The following is a 21,639-nucleotide window of genomic DNA, read 5'->3' as shown; positions in this document are numbered from 1 at the left end:
CAAGATGGCTGCCAGGACGACGGACAAAATGGCTGACCGGAGAAAGGGCCCTAATAACTCCCAGCAAGAAGGGAAAGAGAAAGCGGGAGAAGAGATGCAGGGCGGATCCACCTTCGGAAGGACAAAAGAAAAGAGTGGTAAGGGAGAACCGTTTCCTCGTCCTAGAGGAAACGGAACTTTCTTCCCCTGAGGCCCAGGAACAACCGGAGGAGGCAGCCCAGGAAATGGAAACCCTCCCCCCCGAGTCCAACGGACAACAGGAGGAGGCAGCCCATGAAGTCGGAACCCCCTCCCCCGAGGCCCATGAACAACACGAAGAGGCAGCGCAGGAAGTCGGAACCCCCTCCCCCGAGGCCCAGGAGCAACTGGAGGTCCCCGAAACTCCTAGAGAAAGGGAAGAAAAAAGCCTTCCCAAAGCGGTGGTGGAGAGTATCCTCAAGGAAGACGAGGATTACTTTGAAGCCGCCCTGGAGCCGGGACTGATGGTAGAGCTGGACCTCTCCAGCATGTTTACCTTTCAGTCCCCAGCGAGACCTGGAGGGAGCCCAGCATATTCCCCCCAGGACCCGAACGAGAGGAGTTACATCTAGGCTAAACAGTGCCCAGATGTAGACTCCCAAGTTTTCCACTGTAAGCACAAAGAGAGGAGGTTCAGCTTTCACTTGTTTAATCATGATTGTGAAACTTACCTTTCTAACAACTAACGTGAGAGGGCTAATAGACCCGTTGAAAAGACGGGGAGTCTTTCATGATCTGGCCTCAAAGTCTTTCTCAGTTTGTTTCTTACAGGAGGTCCACCTGAAGGATGAAAGCGACAAGCTGACATTCACCAGGGAATGGACGAAGGGAGAATCATGCTGGAGCGTAGGAGGGGTCCACTCTTCTGGAGTGGGAATCCTCCTCGGAGACCCAGAGATGAATCTGGTTTCCTCCTTCCCGGTGGTGCAGGGCCGGATCCTGGTCGCAGACATCGACTGGAGGGGGCAGAAGTTGAGAGCAATTAACGTCTATGCTCTGACAGAACCCTCTATCCTGAAGGAAGTGTTTGCTGACCTGGCCAGCTGCTGCACCACCAACAGACAGGTGGTGCTTGGCGGGGACTTCAACGTCGACCGAGAGAAGGGGAGCGACGCTAGCTCGGCAGAGCTGGAATCGCTACTTAAGCAGTTCTCCCTGGTAGACGGTTTCAGATGGTGCCGCCCTAACGACGCCGGAACAACATGGAAAAACTCCCGGGGAGTGTGCAGCCGCCTGGACTACATCTTTCTGCACACGACCTGCTCCCTGGAGTCGGCGACGGTGTCCCCGGAGTGGTATTCCAGCCACGAGCGCTTGACAGTGGTGGCTAACACCAACCTGCCGGCATTCGGTCGTGGGTACTGGAAGCTGAACCGGGAGATACTGGAGGAAGACGACTTCAAGGCACTGTTCCGTAAAGACTACGCGAGCTGGGTCGATCTGAGAGACGGCTACAGCTCCCTGGTGGAATGGTGGGAGTCGGTGAAAGACAGGACCTGAACCCTGGCGCAGACGTACTGCAGACGGAAGGCGGCCAGGGAGAGGAAGGAAGCTGCACGACTCCAGAGACAACTAGAGGAGGAGTACAGCTCGGCTAACGGGGGAGGAGCCTTCAATTCAACCCGGGCACGGGACCTGAAGGAGAGGCTCCGCAAACTCAATCAGGTCCGAGGAGCCCAAAAAAAGAGGGTGATCCACGGCCTGAGATGGGGAGATGGAGAGGAAGTGCTGGACGAGAGCGACAAGGTAGAAGCGGCCACCGCTTTCTACACGGAGCTCTTTTCAGAAAAGCAGACGGAGGTGGAGGCAGGCGATGCTCAGAATACTGGGGGTTTCCTTCCAGAGCCAGGACAATGAGACCAATAACTGGACCAAGAGGATCGCCAAGGTGAATGCGAAGCTGGGTCTGTGGAAAACGCGGTCGCTGTCCTACACAGGGAAAGTGATGGTGTTGAAAGCAGACATCCTGCCGGCTTTGGTTTACCTGGCGGTGGTGTACCCGCTGCCGGCCAGACTCAGACGAGCGCTGCAAGGGATGATCTTCTGCTTCGTCTGGGGCGGCAATTACGAGTACATCACGAGAAACCGGATGTGTCAGCCGGTCGAGGAAGGGGTTCGAGATGTCCCACATTTCCCCCTGAAACTCGACTGCATCTTCTACTGCAACCTCTGTCGGGCGCTGCAGGAGCCCATTGGCCACAAGTACCAGTACTTTGTCAGGCTGTGGCTCTCCGTCCCGATGAGGCACTTGGTCCAGTGGTCAAACACTGGGCCCAAGGCAGAGAGGCGACCGAAGTTCTACACCCACGCTGTCAAGTGGAGCAGGAGGTACAAGGCCACGAGACAGCCAGAGCTCTGCACCAACCACAGAGCCCTGTACAAAGAGGTGAGGGGGCATTTGGTCGCTGACGAAAGGCTGCAGGTTCCCAGACAAGTCTGGGAAAGGACACAGCTCAAAGAACTTGACAACCAACTGAAGGACCTCAACTGGATGGCTGTGCACAAGAGACTGGCTACCAGAGAGGTCCTCTACAGACACTCGCTAACCAGGAATCCGCATTGCCCCCGGGACACGTGTTTTGTCGAGGAGACTCAGGAGCACGTGTTCTGGAGCTGCCTCTTCGCCAAGGCGGTGTGGGGCAGAATGGACAACATTATGCAACTCCTGGGAAAGGATGCGGTGCTCAGTTACCAGTACATTCTGCTGGGTGCTGGCACCCACCGGACTGGACAAGGGGACACAGGACCTGTGGGGGCTGCTACTGTCCCTCTCAAAACAAGGACTGTGGAAGGCGAGGAACACTCTCATCCGGCACAACATAAAGTGGGGGGCGAGGGAGCTGGAGGAGAGGATCCTGGCGGACCTCAGGAGGAGGACGAAGCATCACGTCGCCAAATGGGGTTTCCCCACGGCGAGGGAGTGCTGGAATGGACTTTGGGCCCTATACAGGGATTAAAGGACAATAGCAAGTGGTAGGTTTGGAAGGACTCTCTTAATTGCGCAAATCCGCCCCCACTTGCAAAGATTGTTAACGGACAATCAATCTCCGTTCCGCCGTTGTTTTTTATTACATGGAGTGTTAATATGTGTGAGATGTTCCTTTTGAGATGTTTTTTTTGTGGAATAAAGTATATTTTGTAGAACAAAAAAAAATCTTATGACAAGGTTTACAAGTTATCTGTTGAACTACATTCTAATAGGTGTGGTCACATTCCAGGTCATTTGTTTACGTTTTTGTTTCTGCAGCAACTGTTAGATGAAATGTGCTAATATGTAACCTAACTCCAGTGTGAATAACTAGAAGAGGGGAGCAGCTCCATTCCAGACCAAGGGAGCTTTGAGATTGGCTGGGCCAGATCTCTCATTTGCATATCTGATTTGGAAATATAACACTACACCCCCTTCTTGCATGGATTTAACTTGCACCCAAGAGTCCCCTACTGTGTATTGCTACTTATTTTTTTATGATAAGTGGTGATTACCAGTTGACAGGTTTTATTTGTTAAATTATAAATGGTTTTGTATTATCATCCTGAATTACATGTACTCAAGGTTTGGTAGGGAATGTGTTTTCATTTCATTTACCAAATTGAATTTTTGCTCTTTTAGTATTTGTCTAGAAGGCTTTCTGAAGTCAGGAAGCCCATTTATTTGGTGAAAAAAGATTCTGTATTAATATTAATATTGCTCATACAACATAAATAGGGTATTTTATGAATAAAAAGATCTTGCACTTGGAAATCTTGATAAAGCTGTGTGCTTCCATACACTCGAGCAGTTTTGATTCCTAATATTTGACCTTAGGTGTGGGAACGGGTCTTTTTTGCAATTTGATTTCCAATTGATCAGCACAGTATAGAAAATAGACCCATAAAGCAACCTCAGCAGTGACAAATGTCACTGGGTCACTTGGGTTTATACGTCGGGGTCCGGTAGTGAAGCTCCGCTCCTGTTTAGCCTCCGAAGCCGTACAGGGTGCGGCCCTGGCGCTTCAGCGCGTACACCACGTCCATGGCGGTGACGGTCTTCCTCTTGGCATGCTCGGTGTAGGTGACGGCGTCGCGGATGACGTTCTCCAGGAACACCTTCAGCACCCCGCGGGTCTCCTCGTAGATCAGCCCAGAGATACGCTTCACTCCCCCACGGCGAGCCAGGTGGCGGATGGCGGGCTTGGTGATTCCCTGGATGTTGTCACGGAGAACCTTATGGTGACGCTTAGCGCCTCCTTTCCCGAGTCCCTTTCTGCCTTTGCCTCTTCCAGACATCTTCTAGTTATCAGCTGTGAACACGACACACACTGCTCATCTTTGATGTATAATAGACATCTTTCTTTGATGTCTATTATACATCAAAGAAAGATTTTTATAGGTGTAGAAACTAGTAAATAAAGCCAATGATTTGTTTTAGAAATGTATTCTTAAAATATACAATTATTCACACCTGAACAATATGTAGTTCAAATTATACATTATATACAATATAATTGTACATAATACAATATACATTATATACAATATTGTATTGAAATATCTAATCATCATAAAAAACACAACTAGTAAACTTCAGTTACAAATTCTAGTAACATGGCAATATATATAGTAATGACAAACACAAACTAATTAATTACTAACTAATTACATGAACACACTAATATTTAACTCAAAACCACATTTCGATTCAAATATAAATTTTTAAAATTTACAACTTCTTTATTTCCACGAAAATATTATTAATGTAGCACAAACGCTACTTTCTAATAAAGACCGAAAGAAACTGTTTGTTTTGTGTCTCATGGTGATCCTCCTCTCGATACTAATGAAATGTTTATGATCCCTCGAGAAATAAAAGGAGTCCAAAATTCAGCAGCCAGAATCCTGACCAGGTCTAGTGCAAATGATCCCATTACTCCTATCCTGGAGTCCCTGCAGTGGCTTCCTGTCAAATTCTGTGTGGACTTTAAAATCCTCATGCTCACCTATTGTATAAGGCTCTGCATGGCTTGGCACCTCAGTACCTGTCTGAACTATTATCGCCCTACTCCCCACCTCGCAACCTTCACTCTTCTAATTCTGGTCTCCTAACTGTCCTCCAAGCCCATCTTCACTTTATGGGTGACAGGGCCTTCTCCTGTTATGCCCCCAAGCTCTGGAACTCTCTCCCCAAGGATATCAGAGAGTCACCTTCTCTAAACTCCTTCGAATCCAGACTCAAAACCCTCTTCTTTAGAAAAGCTTTTACTTAACTGGTTCCATTCTTCACCACTCTGCTTTTCTTAGTACCACCATCAATGGTCTCCTCTATATATTGTAATTGTGTTTTATCTTGTGTATTCTTCTTATTTATTGTTGTTGTCATTCTGTCAAGAGCTTTGAGAAGCCACCTTAAAAAGCGCTATATAAAATAACGTTTATTATTATTATTACCTGTGATTTTGTGTGTTTGACTGATGGGCAAAGATCCCAGACAGTGACTGGATCCCTGGATCTCTTGAGTTCCACCAGCAGGATCAGGGAAAGGAATCCACATTGGTCCTGGTGGAGGGGAGACCCCATTACCTGTAAAGCGCTTTGAGTGGAATGTCCAGAAAAGCGCTATATAAGTGTAAGCAATTATTATTATTATTATTATTATTATTATTATTATTATTATTATTATTATTATTATTGTGTCTGAACATCTTTTCGAGGCTAAAAAATTAACTGGGATACTGTTGATATAAAAAAGTGAAATATACATAATAATAATAATATAATAATAAACTTTATTTTATATAGCGAATTTAAAAGTGGCTTCGCAAAGCGCATTACAGGATGACAATAACAATAAATAAGAAAACAACAATAAATAAGAAGAATACACAAGATAAGACACAATTACAATTACAACAATACAACAATAACAATAGAGGAGACTGTGGAAGGTGGTACTAAGTAGAGCAGAGGGGTGGAGAATGGAACCAGTTAAGTAAAGGCTTTTCTGAAGAATAAGGTTTTGAGTCTGGATTTGAAGGAGTTTAGAGAAGGTGACTCTCTAATATCCTTGGGCAAAGAGTTCCAGAGCTTGGGGGCAAAACAGGAGAAGGCCCTGTCACCTATACAACGTAGACGGGCTTGTGGGACAGTAAGGAGGGCAGAATTTGAAGAGCGGAGGTTGCGAGGTGGTGAGTAGGGTGAGTAGAGCCTTATAGGTGAGCATGAGGATTTTAAAATCTACGCGGAATTTGACCGGAAGCCAGTCCAAGGACTCCAGGATAGGAGTAATGTGAACACATGCACTAGACCTGGTCAGGATTCTGGCTGCTGAATTTTGGACATACTGCAGTTTGTTCAGAGTAGATTTAGATACCCCAGCGAGTAGAGCATTGCAGTAGTCAATTCGAGAGAATACAAATATGTTGATCAGCTTTTCAGCCACAGTTAATGATAGCATAGGGCGTAGTCTTGCGATATTTCTAAGGTGAAAAAAATATGTTTTTGACAGTATGCTGAATATGTGGGTCAAATGTTAAGCCAGAATCGGATATAACCCCAAGGTTTTTCAATTTTGATTGAAGCTCAAGTAGAGAGCCATAGGGTTACAGTACTGGCTTTACAAAGTTGATGGGGGGTACCAATAAGCATGACTTCAGTTTTGTCGCAATCACATAGCAGAAGATGGCTTCAAACTATCAACCTCTGGGTTATGGACCCAGCACGCTTCTGTTGCGCCACTGTCATAGATTCAACACACCTGCTCTATCTTTACTTTCTAAAAGTGCACCCGAGATGAAAAGTCTAAACGGTAAACCCAGACGTCACTTTGAGCTCTTGGTCTTTCATAGTACAAATCATCACACGCTACTCTACATGGGCTTGTCTTCAAGATCGTTGTGAACTAAACCTTCTGCTTTTCGAGGCAACTAATTCTTTCGTCGTTAATTCCCAAATCTTCAATGAGAATCAGTGAAACGAAAACCAAACACATCTATACACTCGCGTCCTAGCGTGAAAGAAAAATGATGGAAGCATTTGAGAAATAACAAGAGTAGTCTGAACAGCTCCAGTCTATCAACTGCTCTACAAAGTGATCGCTACTTCCACACCCAGTTTATAACACTGAAAACGACTCAGGAAGCACAGCAAAGTTCTAAAACCAGCGAATGCATCTGCATACATAAAACGTCAATTTTTCAAAAGTAAAATCTTCAGCTTTGAAATATTGTCATCCATTTATTTTAGTTTTTCTCTTTTTTACATAACATGCTTTCAAGAAATAAACTGTCTTGTAATGAAGGCTGCATTAGAAAATGTGCATCTTGTTAAATTAAAATCGGCACATCCCAGTGGGCGAAAGATGTAGAATATACAACTATTAAACGCATACCTTAGATGTATAAATGTGCTCCGTAACTGCTCTAGAATGAAATTCTAATATAAGTCTATCGTTATACGTCAATTATATGTCTATGGTTATATGTTCATTATACGTAAATGGCTGGAATTCTATTATACGGATAAATTTAGAGGACTATTACACATATATATATAGTTAAAGGTCTGTTATACAACAAAGACAGATTTTATAGGTGTAGAAACTAATAAATAAAGCCAATGATTTGTTTTAGAAATTTATTCTGAAAATATACAATTATTCACACCTGAAAAATATATAGTTCAAATTATACATTATATACAATATTGTAATCAACAAATGGCTAATCATCATATAAAACACAACTAATCAACTTCAGTTACAAATTCTAGTAACATGGCAATATATATATAGTAATGACAAACAAACTAATTACATGAACACGCTAATATTTAACTCAAAACCACATTTCGATTCAAATATAAATTTTAAAATTTACAACTTCTATATTTCCGAAAATATATTAATGTAGCACAAACGCTACTTTCTAATAAAGACAGAAAGAAACTGTTTGTTTTGTGTCTCATAGTGATCCTCCTCTCGATCCTAATGAAATGTTTAATATGATCCCTCGAGAAAAAAAAGGAGTCAATTTCCACCTGGAATGATTGATGCCCCATCATTTTGTAATATCCCCGGAAGTTTATACAGTAGAATCCTGGTTCGTTGTTTAAATTCAAGGTAAACAAGACTAAAGAAAGTAAATGGAAACTTGATGTCGAACTGGAATTGAAATCACCCGGAACATTTCACTACATTCAGCAGTACGTGCCAGAGAGTCACACTTGCTATCAGTTCGATAGATAAGTTATTAGAGCAGAGGACTGTAATAGAAACAGTGGGGAATCCTTAGGTCACTGGTTCGACTCCGGCTCGAAAAAAGGTGCTTTTTGTGTACTTCAATCAAACAGTTAAAATAGCCAATCTTATTCACCCAGACGTTGATCAAAAGCTCAGTAAACGACGAAGCAGAGGCTCTTGTTCCGAATTCAGCTCACGTCTGATTGTCTTGTTTTGGCCAAGATCTGATCTTTGAATTCAGGGACTACTCTGTCTGCTTTGTACAGTAATTCAAAAGTTGATACAAATGTCATGTTTGTATTGTAGATATAATGGTGTTCTCTGTTTTTAAAGGATAGGTACTTAATTGGCTTTAAGATTTGGTTTTGATTTTGTATCGTTGTATTATTAAGTTTGTGCTTTTTGTGTTTTTAACATATTGTGAACTTATTTTTTAAACAAATGCTTACAAAGGCAAACAAGGCACACATCTGTTTATACCAGCGGTGAATTGTACATTTTTTAAAGTACAAGCTACTGTTCACTTTTGGGAGTATAACAGGTTCGATATAAAGGGGCACAGGGGCGGAGTGGTGGCTCTGTGGCTCAGGATCTGCGCTTGTGACTGGAAGGTTGCTGGTTCAAATCCTGTGGCCGGCAGAGGAATCCTACTCCGTTGGGCCCCTGAGCATGGCCCTTAACCCTAACTGCTCCAGGGGTGCCGTACAATGGCAGACTTTTGCTCTGACCCCAAGCTTCTCTCCCCATCTGTGTCTCCATGGAGAAAAGCTGAGGTATGCGAAAAGACAAATTCCTAATGCAAGAAATTGTATAGGGCTAATAAAGAAACATTATCATTATCATTAAAGTGGCAAAAATATAAAAGTGGAAAATACCCCAGGCTGCGTGTAAAGGGCTCATTGTTTTCTTGTAAAATACGGCGTATTGTGCACGAAATGTTGCAGAAACACAATCTTTAAAGTGATATCTTCCCTTCCTCTCGTGGAATTCACACGATGTGAGCAATTGTTTTTGTTCTTTTTTTCAAGTTGCGATCCCAAGAGCATCAGACACACAGTCTGACAGTAACCAAACCAGGATGGATTCTGCTGGGAGCCGGACTGAGCTCATTCTCACTCCCTGTGCTAAAAACAGAATTAATTCTTCCCCGAACATCGCCTACAGCTGCTAGATGGTGCTCTGCGTCTTACTGCTCCGGCAATTGCTTTGACGAAAGACAGATCACTTGTGTGCTTTTAACCTTCTCGCAGCTACAGGTGAGACTGGCGCTCGCTATATGAAGGCACCCGCTGGTACACATTCTCTAACTTCCACAATCGCGACAGACTTCGCTTTAAAAAAAAAAAGTAGATATAGCCCTGAAAAAAGCATTAGCTTTATCAGTTTTTACATTAATCTATTTTGAATCAAAGTTTGATATTTTTTTATTTTTGATTGCATTTTACATTATAATAATAATAATAATAATCATCATCACTTACACTTATATAGCACTGTTCTGGATACTCCACTCAATGCGCTTTACAGGTAATGGGGATTCCCCTCCACCACCACCATTCTCCTGAATGATCACAGAGAGTCAGAACCTCGGTTTTACGTCTCAGCCGAAGGATTTTTAGCGCGACACACAAACCCTTTGTCTTTTTTAGAGTGATTTTTAAACAGACATAAATGTAGAAAATGTGTTTTTTTTAGTACTGCAATAGCAGGGTCAGTGGCGTAATGAATAACGCGTCAGGCCTCGCGTCAGAAAATTATAGGTTGGCCTGCCGTCTGGCTTGTTGCGTTTATACCACTTACATTCTTTTATATAAATGAACTGCACCTGAAAGCTATAGAAAACACTTTGGGTAAGTTGTCTGCAGCCTCATGCGAATTTCGACAACTTACCCAAAACACTGTACTGTCTGGAGATCAGCTCCAGCTCTGAACTCAATTGCAATGAAAAACCATGCGTAACAAAACTGGAGAACAGCTGAACTTGTGCTCAGGTCGGTGATGAGGGTTCAGAACTGTCGTTGTAATTAGCATGAACTGCACAGGCTCAGAATTAGACCATGTCAATTAGTCTGATCAGTGTAGGACACGTTAATGTAGAATTATTAATAGGTTTATTAGTTAGTTCAGGTTTACCCACCTGAACTAATGTAGAATTATTACTTGGTCTCTTGTTTGTATATAAATGAACATCTCTGACAACTTAATGTTAGTTTTACGATGTAGGTCAGGCGTTGACATATGCACGAGTATACGAAATGTCTCACTCCTGATTCAACTCATGTTCTATAGGAGATTGGCCATTCCTCCTGTTTCTCGTACAACCATATCAGAACAGAAGCCCGTGTCACCCAGCTGTGATTAAAGATCGACTCGCATCTTTATCCCTTTTTTGTTCGTGATCATTATTTTCTTTAATTATGATCAATATTGAACTTTTTCGAAATGAAATGACAATAATCAAACATGTAGGCAGATTTTTGAAAAGTATTCGGAATTGACAGGGTGCCCCTTTGGAACAGTCGTCAGAAAATGTGAGAAACTGAAAGTTATGTAAGCTCTCACACAAAGCATTGAAGATTGGAATCTGAGTGTAAAAAAGCTACCCGTCTTCCAGTGATAGGCAGGGATACACACCATGACTCGAATAGACTCAGCAAACTTTAACACCTATGATATTACGAATGCTTTGCATGTGTCGAATTTCAAGAAGGAACTACTACAACAGTTGTGGACATAATTCAACACCACCGGCAAAGTCCAATGCCGGCAACTTCTGAGAAAATAATGTTCACTCATGGAATTTGGTCTTTGAATGGCTGGCGGGAAAATTAATTTATACTCCTGTTGCACCCTCAGCTGAAACATGTTAATATAACAACGCAGATTTGTTGGAGAACCTGACAAGAATTATTGGGTTAGCACTGTATGTATTCTTGTATATTTACTTTAATTTTAATATAAATGTAAACATGCATGCTGTATAATCTATTGTAATTTTAAAATATGTTAGCTGAGGATGCGAGGAGGGCTATTATACCTTGTGAAACACGCAAGGAACTGTAAAAAAGGCTGGTATTTGAAAAAAAATTGGCAATCATAAGAAAACCACAATTTATGTGGTATTATCATCAATATCCTTCAAAATCTACGTTCAAATGAAGGATTTGAAGAAACTATGAAAAAAGCAACTGTAGTAGCAGAGGATTTTGATTTTTGCTCTTCAAGTCAGTAGATCACTGTAGAGTTGCACCCCTATAAACAGCACAAAGGATGAAACCCACCTCCTTCGTTATTGCTGGTTGTGCCGGTGAAAGTAGCGTTTGTGCTATTGAAAGCATCTCGGAAGATAAAGGTGCAATCACTTCCACATGATATCATTAGATCCAACGACAAGAGCTGAAGCCCCCGGCATTTCCCAAGCCAGCAATGTGAGGAAGCTAAGCATGGGAAGGTAGCGTGGCCGAGCGGTCTAAGGCGCTGGATTTAGGCTCCAGTCTCTCTGGGGGTGTGGGTTTGAATCCCACTGCTGCCAAATGTTAATGTTTTAAGACCTGCAATACGATCAGTAAAAGTGCTTTTTGTTAGGCTGCGTAGGTGTTTAGAGATAGACTTTCTAAAAGACAGGCTGTCAGCTTAACATCAAGGCAGAAAAAATATTTTGTTTTCTCTACAGAAATTCTCTTTGGCACGTTCAGCTTTATGTAGGGAACAACGTCTGCCGAGATCACTTTTCTGGCAGTGCACATGATAGTATACCGGCAAGTACATTTACTGTAATATTGGCTGTGGTGTTGAGCTGCTTTTGTCTGTGAAACTTTTAATTCTTCACGCCGAATCGTTGGCAGGGGTAAAGCTTATTAAATCTTTGAACATAGCGCTCCATCAGAAATACTTTGTTTGTGCTCAAAAGAGATCAGAGGATTAACTTCATGAATTCACATAGCATACCTTACAGGAAAGATTTAAAAGGGCAATTGATTGTGCTTCCTGATGTTGTTCCTGTGGTTTCTTTGGGTACAAAGGTGAATGTTCTTTGACGTTCTGCTAGAGTATCCACTGGGTGGGCTTTATCAATTAGCTCGGTGTAGCGGCGAGGCTTATTAATAAGGCAGAATTAAGTGTTTCTGAGCTTTCCCAAATTAGGCCTCATCGCTCTGTTCATCTCTGTGGTGCAGCCACAGAGAAACTATTCATGCAGGCTGATTTAAGGTTTCCTTTGATAATGTTTCCTAGGACAGCTCCCAAAGGGGGATGCACTTAGCTAAGCCTGGCTATCATGATCAATGGTCATCCATTGGCGCCTATCTGTCTAGGGAGTGCCAGATGGACATCTGGACTGCATTCCTAAGTGTCAGGAGTATGTGACTCATATCTCACCTTGATCAACCAATCAGGGACTGGTAGGGCCAAGTAACCCACATGGGACTCTGATGCCCATGGAACTTTCAGCCAATCAATGAGCTGAAGTTCCTCCAGGTAAAAACAGGCAACACAGAGAGCCTGAGAGATTCAGGAAGATTCTGGGGAGGGTTCTGTGGACTTTTCTAAAGGGAATTCAAAGGAGAATTCCAGGGCAGGACGGCCCAGGAGCAGAAGGCTCCCAAGGGCAGGACATTCTCGCAGCGCGCCTCCTGACCATCCTGAGACTCAGCCTGGACACCAACCGAACGGCCAGTGTGTCCGAGTGCCAGAACTTTCCTTTGTTCTAAGAGTCTAGAGCGGAGGTTGGCAGAGAGTAACCAGAGGATCCACCCGAGGTTAGCACCAGCAGCAGGCCTCGTGAACAGGTCAGAATTGTGGACAGCTGAATCACTATTCAGAACTAGCTCTTCATCGGGAACAAACCGGTCCTTTTCCTGACTTGCTGGGATCCACAGTCATCTTTTCTCCTGTGCACAAACTTTGCTAGTTAAAGCCAACACTAACTAGCCGGTCAGTGAGCATCAGCAGCGCACCGTCGCAAGCTGCACAGCACAGTCTGGCACCTAGCCAGAGAGCGCGGATTGGATAGCAACAGCCTACAACATTTTCTTTGTGCCCGCAGGAGATCTGAATCCCCAGAGATTGGATGAGTATTCAACTTCAATGCATTACAACTCGAGAATTCAATTGTTATTCCAACCAGTTAATATCAATTTAATTCCTAAGAGTTATGTACTTGTTTTGAGTATCCAATGTAGAAGTTATAACCAAGTGCATTTACGAAACGGTCTAAATGAATTATATACTGAACGTATGTCCTCTTGATATATGTAACTCTTTGTAACTGACTGAATATATACCTTTTGTATTCTGATAACCCTCTCGATAAGATCTGTTAGGTTTATATGCATATTCTATGTATTAATAAATGTATCCTCGTGTATTAGTACCTGTGTGTGTGTGTGTTTTTTCCTGTGCTGTCTTTTAAAACATATAAGATCACGCGTTTACAGATTTCTCCAAATAACAACTATACATTTTAACCCAGCGGTTAGCATTCTTTCAATCCAATAGTTTTACTCTGGGTAAAAAGCAGCGCAATATACAGAGAGATGATATTCAAATATTTCAAAGTTCTTATTGGATTACCTGTATGGAGATATCACTCAGAATTCCTAATATGATTTTGAGTTCAGTTTTGCTTTACTACTTTCAGAGTCTTTTATTGACCTTGCTGAAGCAGAGAAGTGACATAATCACAAATGCGACCTACCTGTGCTGCTGTTTCTGGTTAATAATGCTTATTGCGAGGAAAAAAAAAAACAGCTCCTTGCATTAAGAGCAAGAGCAACCAACGCGCTCTCTTGTTGAGTTGGGTTTTTTCCGTGGTGCTCTTCCTCAGATACAAAGTTATTTGGGGAGCAAAGACCTCTGAGAAGGAGCTTGAATCCGTCAAGAACTCAGAAATTCTAATATCGCACTACCGTCTTGTGTACAGAGATCTGCTTCTTCCTTTTTGAGTGTTTTGGTGTTTAAGAGCACGCTTCCTACCTCGAATGAAAGTTTCAGGAGATGTGTTACCTGATCACACATCTGTGCCGTAGGGGATGTAGCTTAGTGGTAAAGTGCGTGCTTTTCATGTATGAAGTCCTGAGTTCACTCCCTGGCATCTCCAGATGTCTTATGTTATTGTGCTCTCATCGCAATCTTCTGTTGAGTGAAAACTCTTTGCTCCTGTTCATAGAGAGCCAGGTTTACACAATTAAATTCAGTCACACACGAAGTGCTACAGTCTTGCTCTGCTGTTTTAAATGTACCTCCAAAGCATTTCATTCTGTTAACTACCAAATGATTTGAACTAATTGAACGTCATATTCAGGAAATCCAGAGAAGGTCATCAGACTTTTAGTGGCTGTTGAAGAAAACACCTGTTGAATCTCACCAGGGATTTCTTGAGAGATCATTCAGCGAGCAAGTCCTCCCTCTGGACTCCAAACATTTTGGGTTAAACTGTTATTCACATACTCTAACGAAGAGAAACGTTAGTGTCTTCCGGTGTGTGAGCCCATTTCTCAAAAAAAAAAAGTTATATAAATTTAATTGTTCTACTTTTTAGGCTTGCATAGTCTTATTAATATTTCAGTTAAATATTTTTTTTCTGTAGTAACATCAGTTGATATTAATATTAGTCCTGATTTATAATTTTTTGTCATGGTTGATCTTAAATAATTTTGTAATTAGTTTCAGTTTTGAAAAATCATGCAGAGAAGCTACCAAAACTGGTAATGTTCATATAATGTGTAATGCAATAGCAGCATTTTGGGTTGAAAACAAAAAGTATATCTTGGTATGAATCCTAACACTTCATAGGCAGCGTTCTAGGACTTCTCGCTTCAGATAAAGTTGTCAATACATCATAGATTTCTACTCAATCAATATCAGCAGTGTTATCGCTACCGAAAGCTAAATATAGATCCTGGCAATACTTCATGAGATCTTCGTAAGAAAATCCAAAATACTACGGAAGGAATCAAATTTATATGTTTCTTTGGATCGAGAAGATGATCATTATGAGACTCAAAACATGCCTGTCTTTTCTTTTTTCGAGGACAAATGGATTATTGAGGTGTAAAGATGGGTTCAAAACCAAAATCACCTGCTATCGCTGCTGTTTCTTCAAATCCTTCAACTGATCATCGACATAGAGAAATAATATTATACAATTGTGGTTTTCTGTTAATTGCCAATTTGACTGTAATTACATCTTCGTTTACAGATGTCTTGCATGTACAGATGCAGCCATTCAAAATGTGTGGGCGATACCGCATTATTTTGCGGTACGCTGTACGCAGTCTACCGCAAGCTACCGGTAAATACCGCGAGTTACCGTAAATTCTCCTATAATACGACAAGCAAAATAATAGTATCCGGAATTTCCGCAAGGTGGAGCTAATAAAGCTCAACCTCTCATGTTTGAGCTGTGGCCATCAAAGTCTTTAACGAAGATATTACTAATAGTACTAATAATGAATGACCTTGGACAAGCTGTAAGTGTAAACTCAAAGTATTGCCCTGGTCAACATTCTTTTTTTCATTGACCGTCTTTGTAAAAGTAACACCACAGCATTTCGCAATCACGCATTTGTTTCCAATCATGCAAAGTACAGTAATTTTTGAGAATCGATTCACCATGCCTTTCACATGCTCATAAAAGAGATTGATTTAGGAACATAAACATATTACTGTATGAAAACTGTACTGTATACAGTATGTATATGTATATTTAATGTCTTAACTGTGCCCGTTTACGTATTGAATATTCATATCTAATTTTATCACTGAAGGGAAATCTTAGTAGCTGAGCATAAAAAGAATAGGAGCATACTGCAACGCGTGTGAAGGCCATAAACGATATTAATTTTGGAACATAAACATACAGTATATGGTTGGTCTCAGTACTTTAAAGAAAACATACAGGAAACATGGTTTCATTATGACCAGAATCGGTCTTGAGATATTTTTAACTTGATTTACAGTATTTGAGAGGTATGTCTTAACACCGATACTACAGTGCTTAAGTACTGCTCACGTATATGTTTCTAGGTTTATATTATGCATTTCATACGGTCAAATTACTTTTGAGCAACTAATAAGAAGCGCAAAACGGTATGCGTTTTACTTTCGTTTTGTGCTGGGACCCGTGGATTGATTAGAGATATCAAGTACATACAAGTCATTTTTTAAATGTTGTAGTTCGTCTTGAAAAAATGTTACGAGTACATCATCTATCAACAATTACACAGGTTCTGTTTCCATATTGCGGATTTTGGTTACGTGATATTATTTTCTAGATTTCACATTGTGAATATATGATTTGGGCAAACAGACCCGCAAAGAAGTACATTATGGGTTGTTGTTTTTTTTTTGCAGTTTTATCTAGAACAAGCGATGCTTAAACCTTTGTCTGATTCTTGTGAAACTATCCACATGACAGTTACAGTACCTAGGAGTTGATTTCAGTGATGCCACTGATGGGATGTTTCTAAAAATCCATCCTCTGTAAAACGTCTTCTCTAGTTTTATGTATGTTTTATGCATATGTATTTGCTAATGAAGCTGTGTGTTCTGAGCCTGGATCTCTACATTTCTGTATGAACCAGCTTAGAGGGCTAAAGACAGCTTGTGTTTAAATTGAGTGTAAGGCAATTTATGCTTCTAAAGTCATGGTCAGCATTTATTATTGTACTGTGCTGTAAACTTGTTCTGTGCCTAGTCGCATTATTTTATAGCGTTTTTATAGCATTATCAAATCCGGTGGCGCTGTGTGTTAGTTTCCTGACTCCCATGTCACATGGTCTGTGATTGAAACCTGTGAAACCGGTATAATTCGTCACAGCCAGCACTCCGGCAGAGAGGGAGTTGTACTCGTAAAGTAGAAGCAGGCGAGATTTCCAGCGAAAGACACCTCCCCCTTCTTCAGGTCTGAGGGTCTTCTGGTCAGAATGAAACGCTAAAATGTAATGTAGGCTCTGAATGGGTTCAGTTATGATTTGGGCTTGATTAAGGTCGCTGCCTTTCATCTAAAACCCTACTTGAATCCTTCTAAACTAAAAATCAGTGTTAGTGAGTTCTAAATAAAGAGGTATCCAGGTAACAGTGAAACGGGCGGACAGTCTGGGGAGATCGCCCGTTTTCCATGTAAATAGTTCCCTGGTTCCGCACCCCTTGGTGTTTCTCTCGCTCTCTCTTGGGTCACCTGATCATTAGCTCGAAAGATTTCAGTGCCTTGTGTATATTCTAATGGTAGTGGGGGCAGGGTGTGTGGGAACAGGTTTGGTTGAAATTGCATTGGAGATCTATGTTCTTCACACCTGAAACATTTTCTCTGAAAGCATTTTCTTCGCAGTTTAACTGATCTTGTTACAGCATGTTACAGTTTACTATTGTTAACCATATTAATTTTAAGTGCTTAATGTAAAATCTTGTAAAAATATATTTTCATTGTTCAAATATACATTAAGTCTGGCTATCATATAATAAGTTAAATACAAAACTAAAGAAAAAATAGGGTTAAATATAATTCAAAATATTTTGCTAACAATGTTTACTGTTAATGAATAATAAAATGTATTAACTAAGGAGTAGGATGGCACAGTTGTTAGTATGTTTTTTGTTTTGTTTCTTTTTCATAAATACAACAGTAGTACCTGATGTCTCAGTGGCTTTCAAAATTAAATTATGCATGCAAACCTGTGAACTAGAAAGATAACTAAGATATCCATCCATTTATAATGGTGGCGAAGTGGTTAGCATTGCTTTCATGCAGCACTGGGGTCCTAGGTTCAATTCCTGCCATCCTGTGTGTGTGGGGTTTACATGTTCTCTCTGGGTTACATGGTTTTTCTCCATATGTGTGATATGACTCCCTCTCGCACTCCAAAACATACTGGTAAGTTAATTGGTTTATGGGAAAACTGGCCCTGGTGTGTGTGTGTTTGTGTCTGTCTGTCCTGTGATGGACTGGCGCTATGTCCAGAGTGTATTCTGCCTTGTGTCCGTTGCTTACTGGGATAGGCTCCAAATCCTCTGTACTGGATAAAGAGATTAGAAATGGAAGTAAAGGCACTGTATGGATGGAACTATACACAGTGTTAGAAACCCACTATGAAATGGCAGCATCTCACTGAGAATAAAATATTTTATAGTGCTGGTTTAAGGAAACAGCCTTTCCACCTCTCTTGCACATCAGTATCCATACCTAGTTATTTAAACAAATTGCCTCTAATTATAAACATCTTAAAATGCTGGCTCTGTGGATCCGCATCAGCTATGTTTGCCCATTCCTTCAATTCATGTACATCCAACACACAGTTCAATGCCAGCAACTACACATAATCTAAAATACAATCCTTATTTCAGTATCTATGTAAACATATAGTCTGTTAACTTCATCATCTTCATTAAAAGTATGCCTAACCCCATTAGGAAGTCTTCTTGTTATAAGTGTATTCCTCAGCTTTCCCCAAATTATCTTCTTCTTGCCAACATCTCTAGTCTTTTATCCTGCAATAACTCAGCCAACACTTAAATCTCCAAAAGCTGCTTGTGTTAATTTCTTTAAATCACAAATATCATTTGTAAATACTGGCCATGTAATACTCTGCATTGTGGAATAATAGTTTATTTTAAATGGAACTAGAGAAACTAAGAACTAGAGAAATCAAGAAAGGCTTTTTTTCTAGAATTAATAAATGCACATCCTGTTCACTGGGGAAATTAAATCCACACTGAGCAATCTTCAATATGTTCAGAATATGACAGCAAGAATCCTATCAGGGATGCATTACACCTGTTTTCAAGTCCTTGCACTGGTTACCTATCAGATTTCGAGTCAACTTCAAAATCCTTATCCTCCTTATATACTGTCCAATAATTGATGACCGAATTATTGTACTTGACATGACTTCATTCAGCCTTTCCTGAACGTCTATGACAGGCAGAGAGAGTGCTGTTTCTGGTGCGATCTTTTGCAGCTGACATTTCACTGTTTTAAACGAACAAGAAATTAGATTGCTCATAAATCAGTTATTCTATATAAACACAGTGTAATTGTCCTCCGAAAATCCTCTTTTTCTTGTTCGTTTTAGAGACCTTGATCCAAACTGATTTTAGATGTCAGAAAGGATTTATTTTCTCTGTATTTCCTACATTGCTTTGTCGAGATTTTAACTTTATACCTAACTTTATATCTAGGCTCAGATTTCAACTATTAATCGTACAGTAATTAATAGCAGTAAATACTGATGTTTTGCACCCTCTTACCACAAAAATATATGTTTTGTAGTTGGGATTAACTTTATTTCGTACGCGTAGCTACTCCGATTCGGACACCGAACAGTTAAAGATGGCGGCAAATCAGATACCCAGAGAGGGGGGGGGGGGCGTCTTCTCGCCTCCATAACTAAAATGCCAAATAGGAGTGGCTTAAGCGACATACACAGTCGTGTAACTGACAGTTTGAGGTAGCCTATCGTGTAAATTTCGCTTTGTTGCTGATAGGTTAAGCTTTCGAAACTCTGCCCCAAAGTCATGTGACTGATTTTTCGCCCTGTTTCGTTGGTTAAACGCAATGATCACAAGCACCACCATGGTAACTGGGATGTGTAGTTTTTAATTCCATTTGAATTATAACTGTACGTACTGTCTTCATATTTGGCCAGGGCTTTAAAGAGAAGGCGCGCAAAAAAATTTCGGTGCCGTCGTCTCCATTTTAAAGGTACCCCCGTGCTGGAAGAATTTGACCTCGGAACGTTTGCCCAGCGTAGTTATAGTGGACATAAAAACAAGAGTTCGCTGGCATTATATCCTAGAAGACACAGACCGGCGCCAGACCGGTAAATGCTTGATGAACTAGGGATTGGACAGTTTCCAAGTGCTTGTACAATCGATGGAAATGTTCAAATAAACGTGCAAAAGAAATAAACAAAATAATCATTTATTTCTTTATCATATTGGCTAGCTAATGTCCTCTCTTTGCTAGTTAGTGGCTGTGTTTCTGCGTTGGGTAGCAATGGGTGACTGTTCTCAGGCGGAAGATGTAAACAGCTTAATTTTCGTGTTAAATAATTTTTAAAAATTAAAATTCATTCTATACAGCAATCACATATTTGGGTACCGTTTCATAAAACTTTCATGCTTAAGATGTTTAGGGAGAAATGGAAGACTGGTGTGTATTTTTTCTTTAAACTATCAAGAGCAGCCATACACAGTACAGTTTATGTACATACAGTAATGTTTATGTTCCTAAATTAATATTGTTTATGACCTTCAGATGCGTTATGCGCCTCTTCTTTTTATGCTCAGCTACTAAAATTTCCCTTTAGTGGTAAAATTCCATATAAATATTCAAAACTAAGCAGATTGAAATGTGCACAGTAAAGACATTAAATGATTAAATCTTTTCACTACCAACCAATGCACCACGAGTGCCCCTGTCGGTCATTTTGGCCAGCCAATCACTTGCCCTGCGGTGCCCTATGGTGCCCTGCGGGTTGGTTACTGTACCACGAGTTTTTACCGCTCATTTTGAATGGCTGCATCTGTATCACAAGGTATAATAGTCGTCGTGCGTCCTCAGTTAAAATGTACAACAAAAGTACAACATTTATGGTTAAATCCATATTAAAATGAAGGTAAATATACCAAGATATTAAAATACAATTGTACAGTCCTAACTTAATAATGCCTGTGAAGTTTTCCAACAAATCCGAACTGTAATTTTGAAATATTATAGCTGAGAATGAAAAGAGAGTACAAAGATCAAATTCAATGAGTGAAAATGCACCAGTAGTTCTCTAAAGTGAGTTTCTTCCCTGAAATGACTTGCTTGCAAAAGCACCAAGCAGCCTTGAACGGATCGCGGAATCAAATATACAGTACAGATGGATTCAGAGTGTGCTTTCCAACTTTTGTGCAACATTTACCTTTGATAGGGTGGAGTTGTCTTCACAATCTGGGTTAAATAAAAAGGAGTGACGTCAGCGTTAAACAGCTTTCCTTCTTGGAGAACAACGGTTGTGTTCCATATTTCTAATTATTTTGGTTTCAAGATCGCAATTTAGTGTGAAACATAAAAGCCAGCTGGATAAGCTTTATTAATTTCCCTCATGGGATCAATAAAGTATCTACAGCAGTGGTTCTCAAACTTTTTGGACCAAGTACCACCCCTAATCCAACCAAAGCATCCAAGTACCACCTACAAGTCATCATCTCATAGGAACCCCAGAAATTCTCAATGACCAACATGAGTGTACGTGCACATACTCACACATACATATAATAAATATTATAATAATGAACTTTATTTGATATAGCGCCTTTAAAGGTGGCTTCTCAAAGTATTTTACAGAAAAAAAACATTAACAACAACTAATAAAAAAGCACCATTTCAGTGAGAGGGGTGAGCCTATTTAGTTGAGCAAAGGAGA

General features: G+C 40.9%; 1 protein-coding gene and 2 non-coding genes across 3 annotated transcripts; 2 read left to right on the top strand and 1 right to left on the bottom strand.

Annotated features, from left to right (window-relative positions):
- Positions 1-3,610: 3,610 nt before the first annotated feature.
- Positions 3,611-3,666, top strand: LOC138243778 (U7 small nuclear RNA). Its single transcript, XR_011192396.1, has one exon. It is a non-coding gene; the product is annotated as a U7 small nuclear RNA (small nuclear RNA).
- A 306-nt stretch (positions 3,667-3,972) lies between these two features.
- Positions 3,973-4,284, bottom strand: LOC138243178 (histone H4-like). The gene has a single exon (XM_069198693.1). It carries the CDS (start codon positions 4,282-4,284, stop codon positions 3,973-3,975), a length of 312 nt encoding a protein of 103 aa, XP_069054794.1.
- A 7,396-nt stretch (positions 4,285-11,680) lies between these two features.
- On the top strand, positions 11,681-11,762 carry trnal-uag (transfer RNA leucine (anticodon UAG)). Its single transcript has one exon. It is a non-coding gene; the product is annotated as a tRNA-Leu (tRNA).
- Positions 11,763-21,639: the final 9,877 nt, after the last annotated feature.

This window comes from Lepisosteus oculatus, chromosome 14 (genome assembly GCF_040954835.1).
Source record: "Lepisosteus oculatus isolate fLepOcu1 chromosome 14, fLepOcu1.hap2, whole genome shotgun sequence".
Taxonomy (NCBI): Eukaryota; Metazoa; Chordata; class Actinopteri; order Semionotiformes; family Lepisosteidae; genus Lepisosteus; species Lepisosteus oculatus.
Note: the sequence above shows the minus strand (reverse complement) of the source record. Positions and strands in the feature narration are given on the sequence as shown.